General features: G+C 41.2%; 1 protein-coding gene across 1 annotated transcript in view; it reads left to right on the forward strand.

Annotated features, from left to right (window-relative positions):
* The window catches only part of LOC126457964 (origin recognition complex subunit 4), a 97,514-nt gene that overhangs the window by 4,868 nt on the left and 66,780 nt on the right, over window positions 1-25,866 (forward strand). The window contains exons 3-5 of the mRNA XM_050094722.1: window positions 1,363-1,537; window positions 14,684-14,832; window positions 15,366-15,683. Coding sequence (XP_049950679.1) covers window positions 1,363-1,537; window positions 14,684-14,832; window positions 15,366-15,683 — 642 coding nt within the window. The remainder of the gene's footprint in view (window positions 1-1,362; window positions 1,538-14,683; window positions 14,833-15,365; window positions 15,684-25,866) is intronic.

Consider the following 25,866-nt stretch of genomic DNA (forward strand, 5'->3'; position numbering starts at 1 on the left):
GTTCCTCTTGAATGAGTCCATTTTATTTACCACAAAACCTATTAGAACATAGATTTACAGGGATGAAAGAACTATAATTTTATGATGCATGAACAGCAGTCTGCACAAAGTTCATGAAGTAACTTTACCATTTTTTTGTATGCTAGTATTGTTTACGAATACACAGAGTAGTCCCAAAATGAGGTGGCTACTACAAAATATAATAGAGTGGAAATACGTGAAATAGTGGAATTTATTTTAAGATAGAAACATTCTGTTTTTGCACAAGATCCTGAATGTGATGCATCCAAGAGAGCTCATTGTCTGCCTTCAGTCCAAAGAATTTAAAATACTGGATTTCACTGATTAGCAACTTGTGTCTAATATTATCAGGTCAGATTAATTGGCTGTATGCTCCTCCCTTTGTGTTAGAATTAACGTCTCAGTACCAAGACAATGTTAAGCATAATAAAACATTTAGGTTAGAGTAAGTCAACATATTCAGATAAATCCTAAAAAAAATTCTTATGGGGGCATTATTGTTGTTTTTCATCATTTTTTTCCTCTTAGTTGATATAAACTGACACTGCATTATACTCTAATTTCCTAATTTCCTGCATGGTTCAAGTGTTTCTGATTCTGGTGATATCTTTTCTGGGCCTAACTTCTTCCACGTGTTGTAGTTAAAACAGTCACCATCCATATGGAGTTCTTGTTTTGGCTTTTGTTGTCAAATACTTCTTCTGTATGTTCATTAATGATATTGTAAATATGGAGATACCCATTATATAATTTGTCTAACTAATGTATGTAACAGCCTATTGAAATATCTCCTGACGATGCTGATAAAGGAAGTCATTGAAAGTTCGTCAATGTTGACAACCTGATGTCGCAAGAACTCCATGAAGAATTTAATCAAGAAAAATTCCTTGAGAAACTCTGTTCTCTTTCTGGGACTGGCATTCACAGTATGTCAGTGAAGTGGTACAATGGTGTAATCCAAATTGTCCATCGTTCAGATCTTTTTTCCTGGTTTACGTGGATCTTCTGCTATAACTTTTTCTCATTTTCTTAATTTCTGTCATTCTCATTTATATTTCTCAGAAAGCCACCAATGTCTGACGTACAGTTGTATCTCTCCAGAACTTGCATTTTTTCGATTTCATTCCCTTGCCTTGTTTTCACTATCAGCTTAGGACTGTTATATGCCAATTTTGATTCCCACAGTGTTTTCATCTTTAGTCAACCATCCTTTCTGTCTTCACATTTTCTGTAAGAGAAATCTAATTCCAAAAATTCAGGAGTCAGTTAACTTTCCAAATTGTGATACATTTTAACTTTGATGTTCTCAGAAAATGTTCAGCTTTGTTTTTTTTTTTCCAGTTAGTGCATACCGTTATAAAGGAGCTCCTAGAAGAACCATCATTTACAGGAGCAACGTTGATGGTGGAACTCAATGGTTTTATTCACTCGGATGAACGACTTTCACTGAAGGATATTACCAGACAACTTCATGCGGAATCGTTGGTTGGAAACAGAGAATTTAGATCAGCTGCAGGTCAGTGTGTATGTTTTGTATATTGTAATGGGTTCATATATTATCATATCAAAAAGAATAGTCAGCCTGGAAAACTATTAAATTATGTGACAGAATTGCTGATCAATGAGGTGAGGTTAAAAAGGAAGGGCAAGTCACTCAGATCCTAGGAAGAGAAGGACCCACCTGTAGTGAGGACAGAGGTTGAGAAAGATAATGGGGTTTGCTTCAGAGAGACTAGGTAGTGAGATAGAGAGTACATTGGCAAGCACTGGGCCAGCTACATTTAAGAGATGGTTATAGAGTGGGAGGTAAAGATGGATTAAGAGGAAGAGAAAGTGAATCAAATCGTGCAGTTCAGACACAGGGAGAAAAAGAGATGGGTAGAAAACGATTTGATATAATTGGGGATGGGTGAGGGGAGAATAAGACAGAAGAGTAAAATGCAGTAAAGATAGTAACTGAGTCAGACATAGATATAAACCTTATAATAAAAATATACAATAATAGTAAGAAAAGAGGGGAGGGACTGATTGCATTTTAACAGAGTCCATTGTAGGGATGCAAAGATGTGTTGGTGATCAAGTTCCCAATTCAATTCCGGAGTTCCAGAAAACTAGCATTAACGGTGGGGAAAGGGGGGGGGGGGGGGGGGGAGAGCCACATCCCTGTGTAATGTAATAGGCATTCAGGTTCCTGGAGTCATGCTGTAGAGCAGGCTGTTCTAGTTTGAGTGTATACCTGTGGCCATAGGTTGGCAATGGTGGATAAAAAGTTGGTATGTGAGCAGTTAGGCACCAAGGTCATAGCCTGTGAGATTATACTGCCTCAGCCAAATGGCTTGCGCATGTGTGAAACACGTGCAATGGGTCTGCTTGGTGGTAGCCTATACTATCAGCACTTGCCCTCTAGCAAGTTGAGGGGCACTTGGAGGTGGCCTTGCCCCATGGCGCAGGTTTGGAACCGTCTTTTGTAGAGCATATTCAGTAACTGAGTGCTGGGCGTCACCAAGACGGACATTTCTTCTATGCCCATTCAAGCACTTGGCCAGTTTAATTGTGATTACTATATAAAAATCTGTTTGGTGGACATAAGTTAGTTGATAAACAACATGTGTAATATCACATGTTGCTCTGCCTTGTGTAGTGCACCGCCATATATGTTCAGAAATGCACAAAGTGGGAAGTAGATTGAAGCAGCAGCAGCCAAAGGTGAGTGTCGAGGCTATGCCTTAGAAAATATAACACAGCCTTCATAATCTTGTGAGGCGAACCTGTCTGGCAAGGCGTGGGAACAGATGACACAGCAGTGCCTAAGCAGAAGAAAGTGGAAGCCTTTCCACACCGGCAGCTGTGGAAGTGTTTAGCAAGCAATCACAGCCTGCAAGTGTATAAATACTTAACCATTTTGTATTAAAGTCACTTGTGTTAGTATCACAGCTGTAGCAGCACAGGGGCTGTGACATTTGGGCCATCATCCAGAATGCTGTTCCGGGACCACAGTTTGAATCTGTCAGGGCAGCCTGCCCTAAGATCGTCGAGCACAGAGCTAGAGCAACCACACTGGGTCCACTCAGCCTCTGGAAGCAGCGCGCTGACCATCAGCCCAAGTCAGTGGCTCTTAGCCATTATGTCACCTGCCACTGCTGATGGCCAGCCTCATGCTGCACATTCAGTTACAGCCAGCCATAGCTGCTAGAGCACAGAGTTGTCACAAGTAGCAGCATTTGTGTAATGCGCCACTGCTCGGCATACACAGTGCTCTGTCAGCACTGCTGGACAATACCCACACGGATGACCATGGAATACTGCAGCCACACATTCACTGTCTGTAATGAACCACAGTGGCAAGCTGCAACGAAGTAATAGGGGATTCCTGACTTTTTGATGGATGCTGCAAGCCGCCCCCCCCTCCCCCCCCACACACACACACATGCACACCATTTCCACCACCACCATCACCAAGATTTACTAGTTATAAACTGGAGTAGGTGGCATTTGGTGGGTGAATGGAGCAGATTTTACAGTGGTGACAATTACAAGGAATGGAATTTTGTGGTAGGGATAATGATTTGACTAGGTTGTTGTGGAAGCTAGGAAGATGATGGAAGGTGTATTGGTGTGGGAAGAATATAAGGGAGCAGGATCTCATTTCAGTGTTTGACTTGAGAACAGCAGCATAGCCATGGCAGAGTGATTTATTGAGACGTTGAAATTCTGGGTAGTACTGGATGACAAGTGGTATACTTCTGAGCCATAATCCACCCAGGAGCTGTATTATTCAGAGAGTGAGGTGAGGATACAGCTCACGAGATTTGTTTGTGAATTAAGATATGTGGAGTAGTTGCGGGAGAGGAATGGCTTACTATAGAGAGTATTTGTGAGAGATTTGGTGGCGGAGCAAATTTCTATGTTGTAGGTGCCTAGCCCATAGGGACAGGAGCTTTTGATTTGAAAGTCATGGTGGCTGTTAAGGTGTGTTGCTTACTTTTATATAGATACAATTTGGATGGGAGCATCAGTGGTGTACAAGTTAACATGAAGAAAGGTAGCTTTGAATTTGGAAAAGAACATGTGAAGTTGAGATAGGGTGTTCAGCTCTTGCAGGAGTTCTTTTTCACCATGAATCCAGAACACACAGATAAAAGAGATAGCATTATAGAATTGAGAGGCTGCATGTATGTGGGAAACTTGTGTGAAGCGAGATCGCATTGGTAGTGAGATCCTGTTTCCCTTATATTCTGTGTAATTAGTTGAGGAGTAGGGCATTCATATGCTGTTCTCAAGTCAAACCTTGAAATGAGATCCTGTCTCCCTTATATTCTGTGTGATTAGTTGAGGATTAGGGCATTCAGTTTTGGGGAAGGGGATGTCTAGTCAAAGATCTCCTCATTCACCTGTAATCTCATCTAGAGATACCACTTAACCACCTAATGCCAACCAATAATCAGCAGACTGAATATCAAATCCTGCCGAGAACAGTTCCAACCCAAATCACAAAGCAGCCTTCCTCCTCTTCTCCAAAACCAACCCCTCCAGGCATTTAAGGAATTCCTCTCATCTCTCATACCGGAGTCTTTCTCAGTTCTTCCAGAAATATATCACAAAAACCCAAACATTACTGAAAATAAACTACTGTAGTACTTGACCATGAGGAACATGCGACACAGGTGCATCGTCAGTTCTCGGACACTTATACAAAACTGTTTCTAGTGTTCCTCACTCAATCTGAATAATTTTACTTACATATGTGTCTGTTGGCAGTATTTAATATTAGACCTTGTTAAGGTAAGGTCTGAAGATTAATTCAGTCTTGTAATTCAAATATAATTTGACAGTAACATTTCATTCAAATTTTCTGTATTGTTCTTTCAGCTGTTATGCTGGAATAGAAGTCACAATTTTCCATCTAATCTTTAGCTTCTTAACTTTGTGTGAACTGATTGAGTGTTGGCAGGGAACAGATACACAACTGTAAATTCTTGTACTGTGGGTATGCAAACATTTACAAATATACTTCCAGGATCCACAGAGGAAAGAAATGCTGGTATTAAGTTTCCAAAAAAAATTGATTAGGGAAATAGACAGCAGGAATGTAGGATGGGAAGAGAGAGTTCTGACAGGTGAAAGTAAGGTTTGCAGTGATTGGATACATTTACCTGCATACTCCTCAGTCCATTAAACGGGTATTGCACGACAGAGTCTGCAGCGAATGGTATTGGTCTAGCACTACAGCCATCTAGTGGTAGAACGGGTGAAACTATGAAAACTAGCGGACACATTATGTGCGCGCCAGAATATAGAGCATATCTAAACTGCTGTCAAGTCTGCGCATGCGCACTAGGTAGCGATGACCCGCGCATGCAGAGAAGGGGGTACTGCAGTAATTTCTGCTTATTAATTGCTTATAGCTCGGCGGCTAGTAGCTAATTTCAGATTTTTGTTCTGAGGATTTTCCGCGTTATTTTCAGTAAGTAGGTTTTCCCCAGTAGACTTTCTTTTATACTAACTGTTTGTGAAAACATTTTTTCTTTTGATTACTTCGTATTTTAGAAATGAAATGGTGCAAAGATAAGTTAAGCGTCTAAATTCAGGCATACAACAAGGAAAGATGTCCGTACACACCTGCTGTATCATAATACGATATGCTGGCAATTGTTTCTTTCTAAGCAATATGCATTTAACACCACATAGTGATTTTCGATTTGCGTTGTAATGCCTTAGCTTACGAAAGTTCATGTTTGATTTGATTGCATCTCTTGCTTTATTTTAGCATGTCAGAAAAGTGAAACAGCCAGTGATGGTGAGAAGGTCTGTGCAGTTTCACCCAGTGCGACAGACAAGGTCTGTGAAACTCTGAGTAGCACATTGCATTCAATTTTCCAAACTTAGAAAAATAAGACAAGTGCACTTTTAAGTATTGGTCCTTTAAAGTGTTGCAAACTGCAGTGCATACACCCACAACAACTTTTGAAATGGTGGGCTGTGCTATTCTGTGGCTAAAAGCCAGACTCGAAAAGATTCCCCAGTTGCTGGGAAATGTAATGTTACGACCAGTCTGCAACTTAACAGGGCATGTACTGGTATTTTATCAGTGATCTAGGCTGGTATGATCACAAAACATATAAACATATGATTTAATTCTTACTTTCAAGAAGGTGAGACAGTCTCCCTCGTGACTGTGTCACACTTACTAATTCCATCGTCTATCATAGACAGCAGCTTCTCGAAACAGGCCATGTCCATCCTCACGAAGTTCCAAAATTCTTGCAGATCTTTGGGCCTCACTTTTTTCATAAGCAATGTAATCCTCTGCCTTTGTTCCTTCTTTTCAGCCAGGGTCGAACTCAACAACGTCCGGCTTTTTGTTTTCATCGTCGTTCTGCTGTAATCCGAAGATTTACTGTCACTGCCAGGGCAATATCTCCAAAAACAAGTGGGTCCTCCATGTGCAAAATGTAAATTTTGGTATACATGTACCTGTGTAACCAAGTGTCATAATACAAAACTAACTGTAGAGTCTGTAATTCAGAACAGTAGTAACCTACATAATAGAATAATAATTACTTCATAAATAATGATAAAAATCAATTTCTTATTAAATAGAAACCTTGAGCTCACATAAATAATTTGAATGAATGATATTCCAATGTGTCACACGGTCCCCCTTGTGTTTTGCGCCATAGAACAAACAACTTTACGAGAGAGCAGACGGTTCTATATGGGTTTTGCACGTTATTACTGCCTACTGCGCTTGTGCATCAGGTATATCCTGCGTGGATGGTGTAATAGGTGTATGTCAACCAGCATGTAGTTCCAAATATGCACATTTGGGGTGCAGGTTCATAGGTGTATGGTTTACGCGCAGTGTGTAATAGGGGTTTTATAGTGCATGACAGAGGGTGCGTGGAGCACTGTTGGCAGCTTTCCATTTTACACTCAGGTGGTGCAAGGAAAAATAATTGTAGGTCACTGTGAGAGCCTTGTTATTTCTTGTATTGTCTTGTCATTACAGAGTCCTTACCCAAAATTAAAACTAGAGATAGTAAAAGCATTCTGGAGACTGTCTAAATTGCTGGGTATCTAGACTTTGTAAATAGTTTTTCAAGAAAAAAAATCATTTATATTTACTGAGCCTTTGCATGGTATACTGATATTTATCACACTTGTAAGTAACACATCTAGCAGAACACTTGCCTTAAAGGTTTCCTTTAAATCAACAATATTAGGAACAGGATAGATTGTTACTCACCGTAAACATAAACCATAGAAGTGCAAATAGGCACAGTGAGAAGACTGTTACACATTATAGTGTTCGGCCGAAGTTTCCTTCAGCAAATAAAACACACACACACACACACACACACACACACACACACACACACACAGAGAGAGAGAGAGAGAGAGAGAGAGAGAGAGAGAGAGAGAGAGAGAGAGAGAGAGAGAAGCCAGTACACCTAATGCACCGAAATGCTGGTGGTAGTGGCCTTGTGTGTGTGTGTGTGTGTGTGTGTGTGTGTGTGTGTGTGTGTGTGTGTGCAATTTTTCCTAATGTTGTTGGCATTCCAACCTGGAGTTTCCATCATTTGATTTTGCCTAATAGCCTTCCTTTAAATCAGTTTCATGGGATCCCAAACACTTGGCAGTCCTTGAGAATGTGCATTATACTTGGCCTTAATTCTCTCAATAAACCAAATGCAGGCATTTGCCTTCCTCAACAATCTTGTACGTGCTCATACCATACAGTTTTGATTTGCAGTGTTACACTTACGAAGAAAGATCTCCAACTTGACCTGATATTTTAACGAACAAAAAGTGCAGGTGAAAGGTATCAGCCCTGGCAGTTGATGCTGCTTGAAAGTTTGGGTAAAAAGTCTGATAGTATGCTGTTGTGTCATTCTTTATGTACAGCTTTTAAATTTCGCGTCCATCAGCCTGGTTGATTGTCAATTACTCCACCCAACTGCAGCCGCTTCATACCTGAGCTCGAAGTACTGTACAGTGAAATAACAACCAAGCGTTCCTATTCGTGAGCATAGGGAAGAGGACAGGGAGGTGGACATATGTGCTGCACATATTATGAAGTCTTGCTCAAGAACGTACATTATTCTATGTGAAATAAAGACAAGTAAGTGAGCTTTCTACATAATGTCCAGACAGTGTTAACAATATTCTTGTATTGATATTCTGCAGATATAGATATGCTTCACAAGCCAAATTAGTAAACCTAAGTAACTGCAGAATTATTATTAAATGAAGTAAATTATTTTTTATTCAAAATGTAATGATATAAAGTTTTAAAACCCCAATATTCATTTATAAACATCCTGTATATTCAAAGAAAAGAGATCTCTGGCATAAGCTACAGGATAAAAACCACATTTTAATATAATGAGCAAAGCATGTCACAGCATTATTTCATAAACCTCTCACTCACTCCAGTGTACAATACTTTGCACCATATTTGGCGGCTGCATTGGGCTGGAGCAAGTGACAAACTATCGGTTCATGTAAAATTTAAAAGCCATGCTTTGGATTCCTCATAGTGTGTATTATCAGAATTATGGCCCATATTTTCGCATGGTTCAATTTCTGGAGTTTATATCTTGAAAGTGTGCTTTTTCCTACTTGAGATGGTGATGTTTCCTTGTTAGATATTTCATCAACATACTGAGTTGAGTGTTTAAATACAGTAGGAATGTTTCTCATTATAATCATCATTAACTTAAATTTATGGACATTTGGAGCAAACGGCAATTAATTGTGCAATATAGAAATTTTGTCCAAGTCATTCTGAATCATCTTAAATTCTTTCAGCCACAAGGCTTTTTCATACACACCAGTATCATTTTCAAATAGTACCAGATTGTTGCATATGGTATCTACTGAATCATTTATGTGTGCAGGTAAATCACTCCCAATCAAACATGGACCTTACAGAAATGGTGTGCATTCTTCAGTAATGCAGATAGCTGTACCACAGGTGCAACCACATTGGAGGGATATTCATGGAGAGGCAGCTGTCTTTTCAGCAGTTGCAGCCCAGATGATAGGGTGATTACTGATCTGCACTAGTAACACTAGTCAGCATAGCCTTGCCATGTTGGCAGACGGCCGAAAGCAAGAGGAAACTACAGACATATATCTGCTAAGGCAATGCAGCGCAACTGTATGTCTTATAGATATCCATATTCAAATACACAGAGATGTAAACAGGCAGAATACTGCGATGCAATCGGCAGTGCCTATATAAGACAAGTGTCTGGCCAATTGTTAGATCGGTTACTGCTGCTACAATGGTGGGCTATCAAGATTTAAGTGAGTTTGAACATGGTGTTATCATCAGCGCATGAGCGATGGGACACAGCATCTCCGAGATAGCGATGAAGTGGCGATTTTCCCGACGACCCTTTCAAGAGTGTACCACGAAAATCAGGAATCCAGTAAAACATCAAATCTCCAACATCACTGCAGCCGGAAAAAGATCCTGCAAGAATGGAACTGAAGGGACTCATTCAGTGTGACAGAAGTGCAACCTGTCTGTAAATTGCTGCAGATTTCAGTGCTGGGCCATCAAGTGCCAGTGTGCAAACCTTTCAATGAAACATCATCAGTATGGGCTTTCGGAGCCAAAGGCCCACTCGTGTACCGTAGATGACTGCACGACACAAAGCTTTACACCTCGCCTGGGCCCATCAACACCGACACTGGACTGTTGATGACTGGAAACATGTTTCCTGGTTGGATGAGTCTTGTTTTGAATATTATCGAGCGGATGGATGTGTACGGGTATGGAGACTACACCATGAATCCATGGACCTTGCATGTCAGCAGGGGACTGTTCAAGCTGGTGGAGGCTCTGTAATGATGTGGGACATGTGCAGTTAGAGTGACATGGGGACCCCCAGTACATCCAGATACGACTCTGACAGGCGACACATACGTAAGCATCCTTTCTGATCACCTGCATTCATTCATGTCGATTGTTCTTTCTGATGGACTTGGAAAATTCCAACAGGAGAGTGCGACACCCCACACAGCCAGAATTACTACAGAATGGTTCCAGGAACACTCTTCTGAGTTTAAACACTTCCACTGGTCACAAAACTCCCCAGACACGAACATTATTGAGCATATCTGGGATGCCTTGCAACTTGCTGTTCAGAAGAGATCTCCATCCTCTCGTACTCTTACAGATTTATGGACAGCCCTGCAGGATTCATGGTGTAAGCTTCCTCCAGCACTACTTCAGACATTAGTAGAGTCCATGCCAATCTATTTTGTGGCACTTCTGCGTGCTCTCAGGGGCCCTACACGATACTAGGCAGGTGTACCAGTTTCTTTGGCTCTTCAGTGTAGATATAGTGGGAATTAGTGAAGTGTGGCAGTAGGAAGTACATGACTTACGGTCTGATGAATACAAGGTTATCAATATGAAATCAAATAGGGGTAATGCTGGAGTAATCTAATAGGTACAGGGTGTATACGGCCCGGGAGATCCGGGAAAAACCCGGGAATTTTTTCATCCGGGAAAAACCCGGGAATTTATTAGAATTCCGGGATTTTTCATTGTTTTAGATTCCAGTTAAAGTTTTGTAGGTTTGACGTGTAAGATCTGATACTCTGACAAAGAACTTTAGTCCACTACTGCTGAATAATACTGCAGCAATGAAACATAAATCAGAGAATAACACCAAAATAAAAGTTTAGTTGCATAGAAAATGGGTAATTTACACAATACACAGACCAGTTTGCCGACACCGAAAAGTGTCAAAGACTTTAGGTCAACGATTATGCAGTACGTCCGTAACAACAAACGTGCATTCGATGTGCGTGACGTCACAATTGTTTACATTTCTAACAGATCACCAGAAAATATTACGAATAGTGGCTTGAAATGCGTTACTTTCAAAGGAAATTTCCACACAAGATGATTTATGTTACGTGTGAGAATGTGCAGTGAATTTCTTAAATCACAGGGCGTTATAACTCTCATTCAAAACGTAACACTTTGAGGATCAGCCATTTGAAAAATGTCGGGCCCAGAAGATAAGTCATTTATGCCACTATTTAAAATTTTACCGGCACTTTTGTATTTGATATGACTTAACGTGTATCACACGCTAAAAAAAGACTGAGCTTCAAGTTAGTTTTCATATTTAATGTTGTTCTTACATAGATAAAAAATTATGCGATCGATGGCAAAAAGTGTAATTGACCTTCAAAAAAATGTGCATAATGTGTTACTGAGCAATATCAAGTCTTTTCATGCCAGAACACCTCGACTTTTCTACGCAACTGATAATCATTTTGGCACGATTTTAAGTGCCAAATTAGAGCCTGTTAGTAGGCCTGCGAACTTCCTATCATTGTAGGACTAATAACAGTGGATGCCAATAGACGATGCAATTCTCGTTCGTGCGTACACATCTACTTACGAGTTAACCGTTGTAGAAACGCACTTGGCTGATTTGAGCGAGCTCGGCCTACCTTCGTAACGTACGCGCCGCAGCCTGTGTTTCTCGTAGGCCTCGTGCTCTGAATAACTGCCGTCATTCGCTAGCGAGATCACGTGACATGAGCTATGACTAGCTGACAAGTGCATCGCTCAACGCAATCTCTATTTTAGAGTTTCGGAAGCTACCGTGCTGTAATTTGTGGAATTTGTGTGTATACTTTCGCAATACTAAAATAAACTCTGTGCATATTGTCCCGCATCAAACAACTTTCCAAACACATTGTTTTTCCTGGTTTTCGTTTCCTAAAGTGCTGGGACATCCTCCGCCGGTATAAGACCTTTTCAATTCAAAGGACTGATAGGTTTTACAGCTCCAAGGGAAAGCATACTGTTACTTAACACGGATGTATTTTCACTCGCTTTATACGTAATTTCATCCAGGAGAAATTATGTTTTTAACCGGGAAATCCGGGAAAAATCCGGGAATTTTTTTTTCTTGTCCACGTAGACACCCTGTAGGTTATAAGAAATTTATGTGCGATACTCTGACAGCATAGTGAACACATCATATCCGAGATATGCTGCCTGACCAATAATAATAATAATACTGAAGCACCCAGAAGTGGAGGAGGAAACAAAATTTAACTTTACAGTTTGAGAAAGTACGTGATCTTACTGTAGTCGTTACAAACTTGACGTATAACTTGGCAGTGTGACCCCATTTACCAGTATGATATTGCACCCCCTCTCCCCTGGATGCCTGCACTGATTTGGTTGGAAAGGATTTCATAAATCTGATGTATCATCTCCTGGGGCAAGCTGTCTCGCAACTGTTGTAACTGGTACTTGATGTGATAGAGACTGGTAGTGGGAGGGAGTTGATGTCCAAGCTGGCACCACACATGTTCTGGTGGAGACACATTTGAGGATTTTGCTGGACACAGAAGTATCTGAGCGCCACACAGGCAGTACATGGAGATGTATGCCATGTGTGGATGAACATTGTCCTATTTAAAAATGGCACCACAGTACCGTCACATGAGAAGTAATGCATCCAGTCAGATGTCTGTGACATACCGTTGTACTCTCAAAGTTCCTTTAGTGACTACCAGCTGTGGCCTTAAGTCATACTCTATGAATTCCCACACTTGGACGTCAGAAGTAGTGCAGCTGTGCCTCTCCAAAACATTGGAAGAATTGGACCTCTTGCAGGTCGCTGATGGTGGCCATCTGGGGTAGTACAGGACTGTGATTTATCACTGAATACAGTGCAACACCATTCGTCCGTTGTCCATGCTTCCCAGTCATGGTACCACTCCAGTTGCAGCTGTTTGTTTTGTGGTGTTAATGGCAGCCTTACACATGGGACAGTAATTCCCTAGTCGGGCTGGCGCTAGTCTCCAACCAGTGGTGCAGGATGACACAGAATGTTGCAGGGAGTCAAGTATTTATTCTTGGATAGCAGTTGCCTTTCTGAAAGTATTTATATGGACTATAGCCATATACGGAAGTGAAACATAGATGATAAACAGTTTAGAAAAGAAGAGAATGGGAGCTTCTGAAATGTGGTGCTACATAAGAATGCTGAAGATTAGGTGGGTACATCATGTAACTAATGAGGAGGTACTGAATAGAATTGGGGAGAAAAGAAATTTGTGACGCAACCTGACTAGAAGAAGGGATCGGTTGATAGGACACGTTTTGAGACATCAAGGGATCACAATTTAGTACTGGAGGGAAGTGTGGGGGGTAAAAATTGTAGGGGGAGACAAAGAGATGAATAAAGTAAGCAGATTCAGAACATGTAGGTTGCAGTAGTTATTCAGAGATGAAAAGCGTTACACAGATAGAGTTGCATGGAGAGCTGCATCAAACCAGTATTGGGACCAAAGACTACAACAACAAGGGAAGAAAATATATTTAATCCATTGGCATAATGATGAGTGTGTAAACTTTCCAACAGATTTGCATAATATTCCCACTGTGGCCCCACCAGAAAAGCTTCTAATTAACATCACAGAAGTGGAAATCTTAACCAGAAAAGAAAGGCAAGTCAGTAATCATACAGAAAATTCCGTTCATTTCAACTAAATTACTATTCATCTTTAAGAGGTTCCAATTCATGGTACAATTCGTGTACAGTTTATCAATAAAGCACAATGGCAAACGTTCCAGTGCTGCTGAGTGAATTTAAAAGAATCATTTATCTAGCATGGACAACTATACATGGTGCGTTCACATGTTGTGCAAGACCTAAAATTATTCCTGAAAGCATAACACAAAATGTAGTTTATAAGAACACTGAATATACAAAATATACAAAATTATACAAATGAGATGATCACTTCAACTTCTTCCTCTTCTTTTTTTTTCTTTCTTTTTTCCCAGGAAACAAACAAGGATAAAAGACGAAGCAAATCTGAATGAGAAACCTGCTGTGTAATCTTTCCTTACATACATTATGTTGAAGATGTTACTCCTATCTATCATGTGTGGTTGCACTAAAATGCTAATAGTTTTTTCTGTCCAAGCCTACAGTAAATTTCAGGCCAATTTGACATTATTGCTTGCTACTTTCATGTTGTTGCAGTTTTAAAAACCAGCAGTGAACATGCGGCCACGAGTGCCTTTCTCTGCCTCCCAAAGACTTTTGTGCTGGACACTTAAGCATTTCCAGGAGATTAATCTGTTTCTAAGTAATGGCAGTATTTAAAATCACTGTTGAACTGCTTGTACTCTGGCTTTGTACACTTAGAGCATTCAAGCATGACGGCCCTGTTTCTTGAGCTTTCACACTGAAATTTTTTTGAGAGAAGGAAGGGGATTGGACAATAGCAGTAGGGTGTTCCATTCTTTTGGAGTGATTTTTATAATTCCCAAGGCATTTGAAAATATTTTTTGTGTATTTTTGATGCCCAAAGAAAGAGATTCATTTTTATATAACTTTTTTATAATGCAATGTCATTTTGGCAAAAGATTGTTTGCCGACTAATTTTGGACAAATTTCTAAGCAATCATTATTCATTTTAATGATTGTTGATGTCCAACAGCCTCTACTTTTTACAAATATTAAGACAAACTGTATTTTTTCGAGAGGAGGAATCCCCTGTACCTGAATGTGACTGCATGACATGAATGTTTTTGAGTGATGTAGTTCTGTGATTTTCATAAGATGTTTGAGATTGTTAAATATTTTGTTTTGTTTTCTAGATAACCTCTCTTTCTTGCTGGAGAGTTTGAAGTCTGGGAATAAAAGATCAAAATCTGTCATATTTGTAATTGATGAGTTTGATTTGTTTTGCAATCGAGAAAATCAGTCATTAATATACAGCCTCTTTGATGTTGCACAGGCAGCACATGTAAGTACTGAGCTATATGTCCAAGATTACCTCATGGTTTGTGTTTTATCAAGTGCTAAATAGTGACTGCTTTCGCGGTTTACAAATGTGGCTGTTATTAGTTTGGTCTAATTTTTCAATGTTACATTTTATTTATTATTTTTAAGAGACAACAAAATTAAAAGTTTCATAATGTTTAGATCAGAGGTGTGAACTGATAACTAAAATAAACAGAAATATTTACAAGGCAACGTATGTGTTGTTTTAAATTGTAATCCTACATACTTAGTGCTTTTGCTCTTCACCTTCAGTCTGACAATTAGTGAGAGAACATTGGTAACAGGAATGTGCAACATAGTTGAGAATAATTTTAAAGTTCAGAATCAAGTATCTGGGGAAAGGAGGCTTAAATGAAAATAGAATTGATTTGTTTTCTATTGGCTCTTTCTGTAAGCATCCTATGCAATCACAAGTGAATATGAAAGATCATTTAGTGTCATCCTTTGTCTCCATGCAGTATGTTTCAAATTTCTTGATTGTTTGTTTGTTTTCAGACTCCTCTTTGTCTCCTTGGTATTACATCTTATTATCATGTTTTGGATTTGCTGGAGGAACGAGTCAAATCTCGTTTCTCAAGACGACAACTATTACTTCATGGTGCAGGTGGCCCAGATGGTTTGAAATCGCGTTACAGGCATCTGCAGCAACTTCTGTATTTGCCACAACGTCTGTGTCTATTGGACATCCAATCATCTTTCCTAGAGCAGTGGAACTCGAATCTAGCAAAGATTTGTGAGGACAGAAGAGTACAGGACATTATTTTTCAACAGCATCAGACAGACACAAGCGATAGCTATTTCCGTAACTTTTTGGTAAGATAATTATACTTTGTAATGTAAGTAAAGCCATCAGCACATGGACCTTGCTGCCGAACGTCAAGAGCATGCAGGTTTCAGTGCGCTGCTGAACACTCAGAAATGATGAGACGTGTGCATACAGTATGCGGGCCCCATTGTGGTATACGTGATAGCGAGGCCCTCCAGCGGCAGTTGTCAGCTGTATCTGGCTCATAAATCACACTGTTAATGAAATGGATGGGCGTAAAATTCCCATATTAGCTCTATTAAAATGTAATTTTCTCCCTTGTCCATATGCTAGTCATGTTGGTCTGCATGCAGTATACATTAATAAAATCTTCAATATCTGTGAAAATGTTATAAGGCAAAAGGGAAACTATCAAGTCCAGTCAACGAGGACATCAGCTTATGTAAGTTCCATTACAAATAGTGCGATACAAATTTAGAATAGTTCTCCAGATCAGATAAAAATTATTTGACCATTCTCACTTTTTAGTAAATCCTAAAGTCATTCTTATTTGATCACTGTTCCTTGTCAGTAGCAGAATCTCTACATGTGAATTACAAAACTTAAAAGAAAAAAGGGCAAAATATTTTTCTGCAAGTAGTGCAAGGTGCTCTGTAGATTAAGCCAATCGAACAAACTCGCCCCTCAAAAAGAACTCCCTTATATTTACATTACATCAAATATTATAGTATGTACTTATGTTGAATTAATAAAGAAGTATCAGAACCTATTAAAAAAGCGAAAGATAGAAGAAAAAATATTTGAGATCAGTGGGATGCAAACCACCAAATCTTCTAATTTATGAAATGAAACTATAATGCTACTCATTACATTACCATGACCTCACATGTTTAATCACGACATTAGCTTGTTACCATGACCTGAAAGCTTTAACTGTAGCTACATTACTAATTGAAATTAATTATAACAAATTGTACCGAGAACAATTCATTTTTAATGGATCATCAGCATGCTGTTGATTTCAAATGGCCTACTCTCATAATATGCAGGTTACAATAATTCTTTTACAACGAATATGATGGTTCTTGTAATTTTATTACAACAAATCATACAATTATCGGAGGGTTTTCGAGAGCTCCCCAGTTTGCTGGCGCCTATAAATGATATATATACATATGGGCTTTAACCGGAAGCCACTATGGTGTTTTGCGACTCTGGAGAGGTGGCATGCAAGTGACAGAGATGGCATTCTTCCATCTTATTGGTCAATGTTCAGCCGACATTCGGAATATCTGCCATGCTATATACTGCTTTGCACATTCAGAAAGATTTCCCAACGTACTATTCCATGCTATGACGTGAGAAACTCGCCACGCTCAACGCTCATTGTTCAGATGCACAGTCCGTGTGCTGACGGCTTTACTATGTATCTTTGGAATAAGATGTAAGAAAAAAATTCCAGTGAGCTTTGATTTTCAGTTTGTTTAGAATTTACTTTTCTAACTTGCTGATCACATTTTCATAAGAATTGTCACAGTTCAACTTTTTCTAGAAAATAGCACTGACTTTATATATGCAGAGTTGTGGAATTTCCAGTTGAACATTACTCATATATTCACATATGAATTATCCTCTTAAAGGCCTTTGAACTGGAAAGTAAAATTTGTTTCCCATTTTTTCATCGCTTTTTTACATCTACATCTATACTCTGCCAACAACCATGAGGTGCACGGCAGAGGGTATGCCCCATTGTACCAGTTGTCAGGATTTCTTCCTGTGAACAATTGATTGAATACTGCTGTGCGTGCAGTAATTATTCTAATCTTATCCTCACAAGCCCTATGTGAACGATACTTAGGGGGTTGTAGTACATCCCTACAGTAATAATTTAAAGCCGATTCTTGAAAACCTGTTAATAGACTTTCTCAGGATAGTTAATGTCTTGTTTCCAAGATTCTGCCATTTCAGTTCCTTCAGAATCTCTGTGACACTCTCCCATTAATTAAACAAATCTGTGACCATTTGTGCTGCTCTTCTCTGTGTAGCCGGCTGCTGTGGCCGAGCGGTTCTAGGCACTTCAGTCCGGAACCGCGCTGCTGCTATGGTTGCAGTTTCGAATCCTGCCTCAGGCATGGATGTGTGTGATGTCATTAGATTAGTTAGGTTTAAGTGGTTCTTAGTCTAGGGGACTGATGACCTCAGATGTTAAGTCCCATAGTGCTTAGAGCCATTTGAACCATTTCTCTGTATACATTCAATATTCCCTGTTAGTCCTATCTGCTACGAGTCCCACACACTTGAGCAATATACAAGGATGCGGCACATGAGTGATTTGTAAGCAATCTCTGTAGTAGGCCGATTACATTTCTCCAGTACTCTACCAATAAACTGAAGTCTACCACGTGATTTACCCACAACCCACAACCATTTCATATCCCTACAAAGTGTTACACCCAGGTATGTGTATGAGTTGACCGATTCCAACAGTGACTCATTGATATTATAGTCACAGGATACTACGCTTTTTTGTTTTGTGAAGTGCACAGTTTTACATTTTTGAACATTTAGAGTGAGTTTCCAATCTGTGCACCATGTTGGACTCTTATCAAGATCTGACTGACTGTTGTGCAGCTTCTTTCGAGATGGTACTACATTATAGATAACTTGTATCATCTGCAAAAAGCCTGATTTTACTATTAATATTGTCTGCAAGGTCATTATTATACCACTTGAACAGCAAGGTTTCCAGCACACTTCCCTGGGGCACACCTGAAATTATTTCTACATCTGACAATGACTCTCCATGCAAGATAACATGCTGTGTCCTCCCTAGCAAAAAGTCCACAATCCAGGAAAGGACTCAGATATATGAACTAACTACTGGCTAGTCCCTCTGATGAAAGGGCTGTGTAAGCTATTTGAATGCATGGTCAACCACTGTCTTTGTTGGTGCCTTGAAGCAGGAGGGTGTATATCATGATCCCAAAGTGTCTTTGGGCTTTCCGGTCTACCATAGATCACCTGGTTCATTTGGAACCTGCAGTGCAGAATGCTTTTGCGCATCGCCAACATCTGATTGCTGTGTTCTTTGACCTACAGAAGGCATACGATACCATCTGGTGACATCACATTCTACCTACATTGCATGAGTAGGCTTTCCAGGGCAGTTTACTCATTTTTACCCTTATGACTTTTTTGGGTCTGGATAGGTTCAACTGTTGGCAACCAATATGTACAGGAAACTGGAGTCCCTCGGGGATCAGTTCTGAGTGCAACACTGTTTGCTATCACGATCAATGGTATCATAAATGCAGTGGACCCCATGGTCTCTGTGTCACTGTATGTGGATGATCTTTGCCTGTGCTATGCCTCTGTATCAGTGTGCACTGCTGAGTGAGTGACTGAGCTCTGAATCATGACTATCAATTTTATCTTGCAAAATCATGAGTTATGCATTTTTGTTGACTACAGACTGTACTTGTGCACCCAGAAATTCATCTTGGTGACTAGGTACTTACTAACCTGGTTGCCGCATGTTCACTGGCTCAAGGCAGTTTGCATGAAGAAGCTGAATGCCCTCCATGTTCTTAGTCACTCCTTGTGGGGCACAGACCGCACATTTCTTCTGAGATTTTACAAAGCACTTATTTTATCCTGCTTGGACTATTGTGGTGTTGCCTTTGGGTCAGAAGCACTATCTGTACTGAGCTTGCTGGACCCTGTTCACCACATTCGTGTGCAGTTGTCATCGGGAGCCCTCCATATGAACCCTGTTGACAGCCTCCTAACAGAAGCCAGTGTACCACCACTGTGTGTTAGATGACAACAGCTTCAGGCAAGTTACGCAGTGACGATCTGTCAGATGCCTACTCACCCTTGTCACTCGATTATATTCCACAACCAACAGTTCAGACCATTTGCGCATCACCCAAAACTGGGTAGACCAGCTATACATCTTTCCACCCCTCTTGGAAAGAGCCAATGTATTGTGCCGGATAAGCATGGATTCCTTGTGCATCACGAGGATCCTCTTCACTGCAGCTGCAGCAGTCTACTGACAATAGCACATGTTCCTGTTGAGGGTGCCTTCATGGCCAATTGGCGGGTGCCCCCCATCCGACCCCTGGTTACTTTCTTTACCCCTTACCTTGGTGTGCCTTTAGACCCTCTTGTGCAAGATGCTGCCTGGCTCATCTCTATTTTCTTTTAGCTCAAGACCTGAGTCGAAACAAGGCCCCGGGAGTAGACAACATTCCATTGGAACTACTGATGGCCTTGGGAGAGCCAGTCCTGACAAAACTCTACCATCTGGTAAGCAAGATGCATGAGACAGGCAGAATACCCTCAGACTTCAAGAAGAATATAATAATTCCAATCCCAAAGAAAGCAGGTGTTGACAGGTGTGAAAATTACCGAGCTATCAGTTTAATAAGTCACAGCTGCAAAATACTAACGCGAATTCTTTACAGAGGAATGGAAAAACTGGTAGAAGCCGACCTCAGGAAAGATCAGTTTGGATTCCGTAAAAATTTTGGAACACGTGAGGCAATACTGACCTTAAGACTTATCTTAGAAGAAAGATTAAGGAAAGGCAAACCTATGTTTCTAGCATTTGTAGACTTGGAGAAAGATTTTGACAATGTTGACTGGAATACTCTCTTTCAAATTCTAAAGGTGGCAGGGATAAAATACAGGGAGCGAAAGGCTATTTACAATTTGTACAGAAACCAGATGGCAGTTATAAGAGTCGAGGGGCATGAAAGGGAAGCAGCGGTTGGGAACGGAATGAGACAGGGTTGTAGCCTATCCCGGATGTTATTCAATCTGTATATTGAGCAAGCAGTAAAGGAAACAAAAGAGAAATTCGGACTAGGTATTAAAGTCCATGGAGAAGAAATAATAACGTTGAGGTTTGCCGATGACATTGTAATTCTGTCAGAGACAGCCAAGGACTTGGAAGAGCAGTTGAACAGAATGGACAGTGTCTTGAAAGGAGGATACAAGATGAACATCAACAAAAGCAAAACAAGGATAATGGAATCTAGTCGAATTAAGTTGGGTGATGCTGAGGGAATTAGATTAGAAAATGAGACACTTAAAGTAGTAAAGGAGTTTTGCTATTTGGGGAGCAAAATAACTGATGATGGTCGAAGTAGAGAGGATATAAAATGTAGACTGGCAATGGCAAGGAAAGTGTTTCTGAAGAAGAAAAATTTGTTAACATCGAGTATTGATTTAAGTGTCAGCAAGTCGTTTCTGAAAGTATTTGTATGGAGTGTAGCCATGTATGGAAGTGAAACATGGATGATAAATAGTTTGGACAAGAAGAGAATAGAAGCTTTTGAAATGTAGTGCTACAGAAGAATGCAGAAGATTAGATGGGTAGATCACATAACTAATGATGAAGTATTGAATAGAGTTGGGGAGAAGAGGAGTTTGTGGCACAAGTAGACAAGAGGAAGGGATCGGTTGGTAGGACATGTTCGGAGGCATCAAGGGATCACAAATTTAGCATTGGAGGGCAGCATGGAGGGTAAAAATTGTAGAGGGAGACCAAGAGATGAATACACTAAGCAGATTCAGAAGGATGTAGGTTGCAGTAAGTACTGGGAGATGAAGCAGCTTGCACAGAATAGAGTAGCATGGAGAGCTGCATCAAACCAGTCTCAGGACTGAAGACCACAACAACAACAACAACAACAACAACAACAACTACTGTCACACCCTTTTAAACTCTTTAACTTATATATTTGGAGCAACCAAGACCCCCATTTTTTCACTTTTTACGTTTGTTTCTTTCATAATAAGAATGGACTGATGACCCAGTAGTTTAGTCTCTTTAAACACACAATCATCATCATCACATTTCAACTTTCAAAGCCCTTTGGAAGTAGAACACACACACACACACACACACACACACACACACAGTATGGCCACTGCTTCTAGGCACTAATGCCCAATTGCATCTGACATGTGCAGCAATCTAGCTGGGGTGGGTAGTGGGGGTAAGGAAGGAAGCTAGTGTAGTACCATATTTTTTTTATTGTTAAGTCAGAAAATAAATACAGCGCATAGTAATTGTTGTTGTTGTGGTATTCAGTCCTGAGACTGGTTTGATGCAGCTCTCCATGCTACCCTATCCTGTGCAAGCTTCTTCATCTCCCAGTACTTACTGCAACCTACATCATTCTGAATCTGCTTAGCGTATTAATCTCTTGGTCTCCCTGTACGATTTTTACCCTCCATGCTGCCCTCCAATGCTAAATTTGTGATCCCTTGATGCCTCAGAACATGTCCTACTAATGTAATGGTAATTACCATTACAAATAAATAAACTATTCTTCAACAAAATCTTGCAATTTCAGTTGCAGCCGGTGTCGCAAGCAGATCTCCTGTGCATGATGCAGGGCATATTTGACAATCCACAAGGAGCTCCATGGTCTGTGATTCACCGCAGTCACCTTTGGTGGTATCCACAGGGAAGTGCCATTTCTGGAGAGTACTCTTGGATCTTCCAGCTCCAGATTGAAGAAATATCAGTGACCTCCACATGAGCTGATTCTGTTCATGCGCAGGTCTGAAGGTTTCTGAAGGGAGATTGAAGGCAGAGTTATTGTCATATTGAGAAATCCACAATTGTTTTCTTGCTGCAGTGGTCTTGAGGAAGCTTCGTCTGAATCTCAACCTTCTGACTGCTGGAATGCGCTTATGGATTGGATAGTTTTCCCAATGAGCCTGATTTGTTCTCTCCATGTTGATAGCTACTTTACAACATGTATCTGGTGGCTCCATGCGAGCGAGTTGGTAGAGTTTGACAAGTGGTACAGATTTAAGCAACATATAATAAACATTCATATTTAATTTTGTGCCTTGTCGACTTGGATTTGTACCAGACTGGAAACACATGCACTGCAGCACTTTTAACATGTTGCTGATGCTATTGTATAAGTCCGAGAACATAGGCGGAAGCTAGAAATATCCTGTGAAAGATCACGGGCAGCACATGATGTTCTTGACTGTAAACCCTGATGACGACGGTTCTGGTACTAGAGTGGGAGCAGGGGAGGGGACAGACAGGTTGAGGTCTGGGGGGGTTTAAGGGAACAAAGTATACATTGTAGGGAGAATTGTTGCATCGAAGTCTATGCATCCCATACATCTACCACCTATTCCTGTCCAGTCACTTGAATCTCCTATCCCACTAAAAGTAGTGCCACATGTGAAATCAGTCATGTGATCTACCAGTTTAGCTGCAACCAATGCACTGTACTTTACAGGGTGGTTTTAATTAAACTTTCACTAATTGAACAACTGTACATGGAAAACTATTTACTATATGGGTTCCCAACTTTTTAGGAATGATGTTTAGACTGTATACTGCAGGATTTGTATTGCTGATGGTTTCATGACTTGCTGTTAAGCACCGGTACTGGTACGGTGACATACGGTTTAAATACAAGCACCAGTGTGCATTACAGTTGTCCACAGTCAAGATGAGTCTGGACAAAGTGAGGAGTGATTTACTCATAAAGCTGTTTTATCAAAACAGCAGTAGCACTGCTGTTCTGTACAAGTATTGACTCATTACAGAAATACGAAGAGGTGCTGTTTCTGCACCGGAGTTGAACAACGTAATTTGGAAGTTTGAGTTGCTCCTTGGAGAGGCCAATGGCAAGTTTAGCCAGAAATAGTTGAAGAAGTTACTTTTGTCATGGCTGAAATTGCTGGATGCAATGTGCAGTCTTCAAGCAGTGCATGAGCTGTGCCATGACAGCTGAACGTTCCGTAGTCCACCTTTCAAAAAATGCTGTGAACGGTTGTTAAATTGAATCTTTAGTGCAGTGCCAGACTGTTGTTGATGCAGATGATCATCACATTGAGTGATGTTTTTAACTTGGAACGTAAACATGGTTCGCAGTTAACGTATGTTAGCTTCTCATCTGAAAATTAAAATGTTTTTCTTTCAATGGTTTATTCGTGGTATCTCTTCTTCATGTCTGCACGGATGTTTCCACAAGGTTTCATTATTCTACAATCACTTATTTTTCAAGGGGCCTCTCTCAAGTAGTGGAAGTTTAGTTGTAACCAACCTGTACATGAGCACAATTGACTAACAAACAGTCTGTGTGCATGAATGACCTCGGTCAAGTGTGGCCAAGAAACGGCTGGACCGCCCAGTTGCTGAACATGCCACCCAAATGATAAGCTTCACTTTAAAGACTTCTTCATAGCCTGTGCCATCAGGATTGTACGGTTGGGAACACTTAATTCCTATGACCTCAACCTTTTCTGGTTCCTATACTTCACGTGCCTGTCCTATTCCCTGCTCCCATTCCACTACTACACATGCTTTCTATCCTGCTAACACCTCTATATAGTCACTTTTTCCTCTTCAGTCTCTCCTCTCCCTTTCACCCTCGTCCATCTCTCCTCTCCTTTTCGCCCTCCCTCTTCCTCTTCCCTTACCACTCCTCCCATGAGAACCTCCAGATGCTGCACCTAGCAGCCCTATCCTGCCCTTATAATGTCCTTGCACGTTCCCACTAGCACCTCTCACATCACCCACCCGTAACCTGCTATCTCTCCTGCTCTCTACCCCATGCCTCTTCCCTACCTCCACTACCCACCTTCACTAAATTTCTGCTAACGTCAGGCACAGTTGCAGTCCATCCTTAGTGCCCATAGACATGGGCTATTTATGTGGGTGTCCCCCTGCAGGTTTGGGGGTTAGAATAGGCCTGTGGTATTCCTGCCTGTCATAAGAGGCGACTAAAATGAGTCTCAAATGTTTCGGCCTATATATGATGGTCCCCTCTCGGGTTTGACCTCGATATTTCCAAATTCTTCCGAAGGGAGAGCCAATTGGGGAAGGGCGACTTACATGGTGCATTGTGTCCATCGTGCATTGAGACATTTAGCCAGCTTCCTCGTCTTTGCATTGCCGTCCCGCTTGTTCTCCATCTCTTGGGCGAGGCTACATTCCTGGCTGCGATTTCCACCATGCACTGTGCAGTGTTGCTTTTTGCAGAGATGACGACCATGGACTTCCTTGCACCTAATATCCAGCAGATAGCCAGTGCGTTGTGGTGGGGCCGCCATGTACTCTGTTTGTTGTAGACCCCTGCCAGGTGGCCCTTGCTGAGGCTGGGTGGCGCCGGTGGGGAAGGCCCTTGGTTAGAGTGGGTGGCATCAGGGCGGATGACCTGCAATGAAGCGTGGTGCATCATCTCTTGCTGATGGCCAGCCGCCAGTAGTCTCTAAGCATTCTCGGGCTCAATTCAATGCTTAGAAATACGATCCCAAATCGTTACCCTCCCTGGCCACACCGTGGGAGGAGCGTAAGGCTCAGGATGGTAGTGACACTTATTCGCCCCAGTTCCTAGTTTGTAAGAGAGCTGATGGGGAGTCTTTCATGCCAACAAAGCCTCAGTTCTTCACAGAGCACTTAGAGGACAAGTTTGGGGAGGTGGAGGGCTTGTCCAAAATGCGCTCTGGGTCAGTATTGATAAAAACAGCATCCTCTGCCCAGTCACGAAGGTTACTTGTTTGTGACAAGTTGGGGGATGTTTCAGTTACCATTGCACCCCATAAGAGTTGAAATATGGTCCAGGGTATTATTTTCCATAGGGACCTTCTTTTGCAGTCTGATGACAAGCTGCACGCCAATTTAGAGGGTCGAGGTGTTCATTTCGTCCGGTGTGTTCATCAGGGTCCGAAGGATAATCAGACTGCTACCGGTGCCTTCATCTTGGCCTTCGAGGGTGATACGTTACAGGAGAAGGACAAGTTGATGGTCTATCGCTGTGATGTCAAGCCCTATATCCCTCCCCCAATGTGGTGCTTTAAGTGCTGGAAGTTTGGCCATATGTCTTCCCGCTGTACTTGAAGCCTCACATGTCGAGATTGCGGACGCCCATCATATCCCAATACTCCATGTGACCCGCCTCCCATCTGCGTCAACTGCGGAGAGCATCATTCACCTTGCTCGCCAGACTGCATGCAGGATCTTACAGAAAGAGCGGAAAATCATGGAATATAAGACCCTGGACCAACTGACCTATACTGAGGCTAAGAGGAAATATGAACGACTCCATCCTGTGCGAATGACTTCCTCGTATGCCGCCGCTACGACAACCGTGATAACCCAATCAGTTCAGCGAATTCCAGTTGGCTCACCGAGCTGTACAACTCCACGTGCCCCCTTGCCCATTGGGGGCACTACCCACC

Source organism: Schistocerca serialis, chromosome 2 (genome assembly GCF_023864345.2).
Source record: "Schistocerca serialis cubense isolate TAMUIC-IGC-003099 chromosome 2, iqSchSeri2.2, whole genome shotgun sequence".
Classification (NCBI taxonomy): Eukaryota; Metazoa; Arthropoda; class Insecta; order Orthoptera; family Acrididae; genus Schistocerca; species Schistocerca serialis.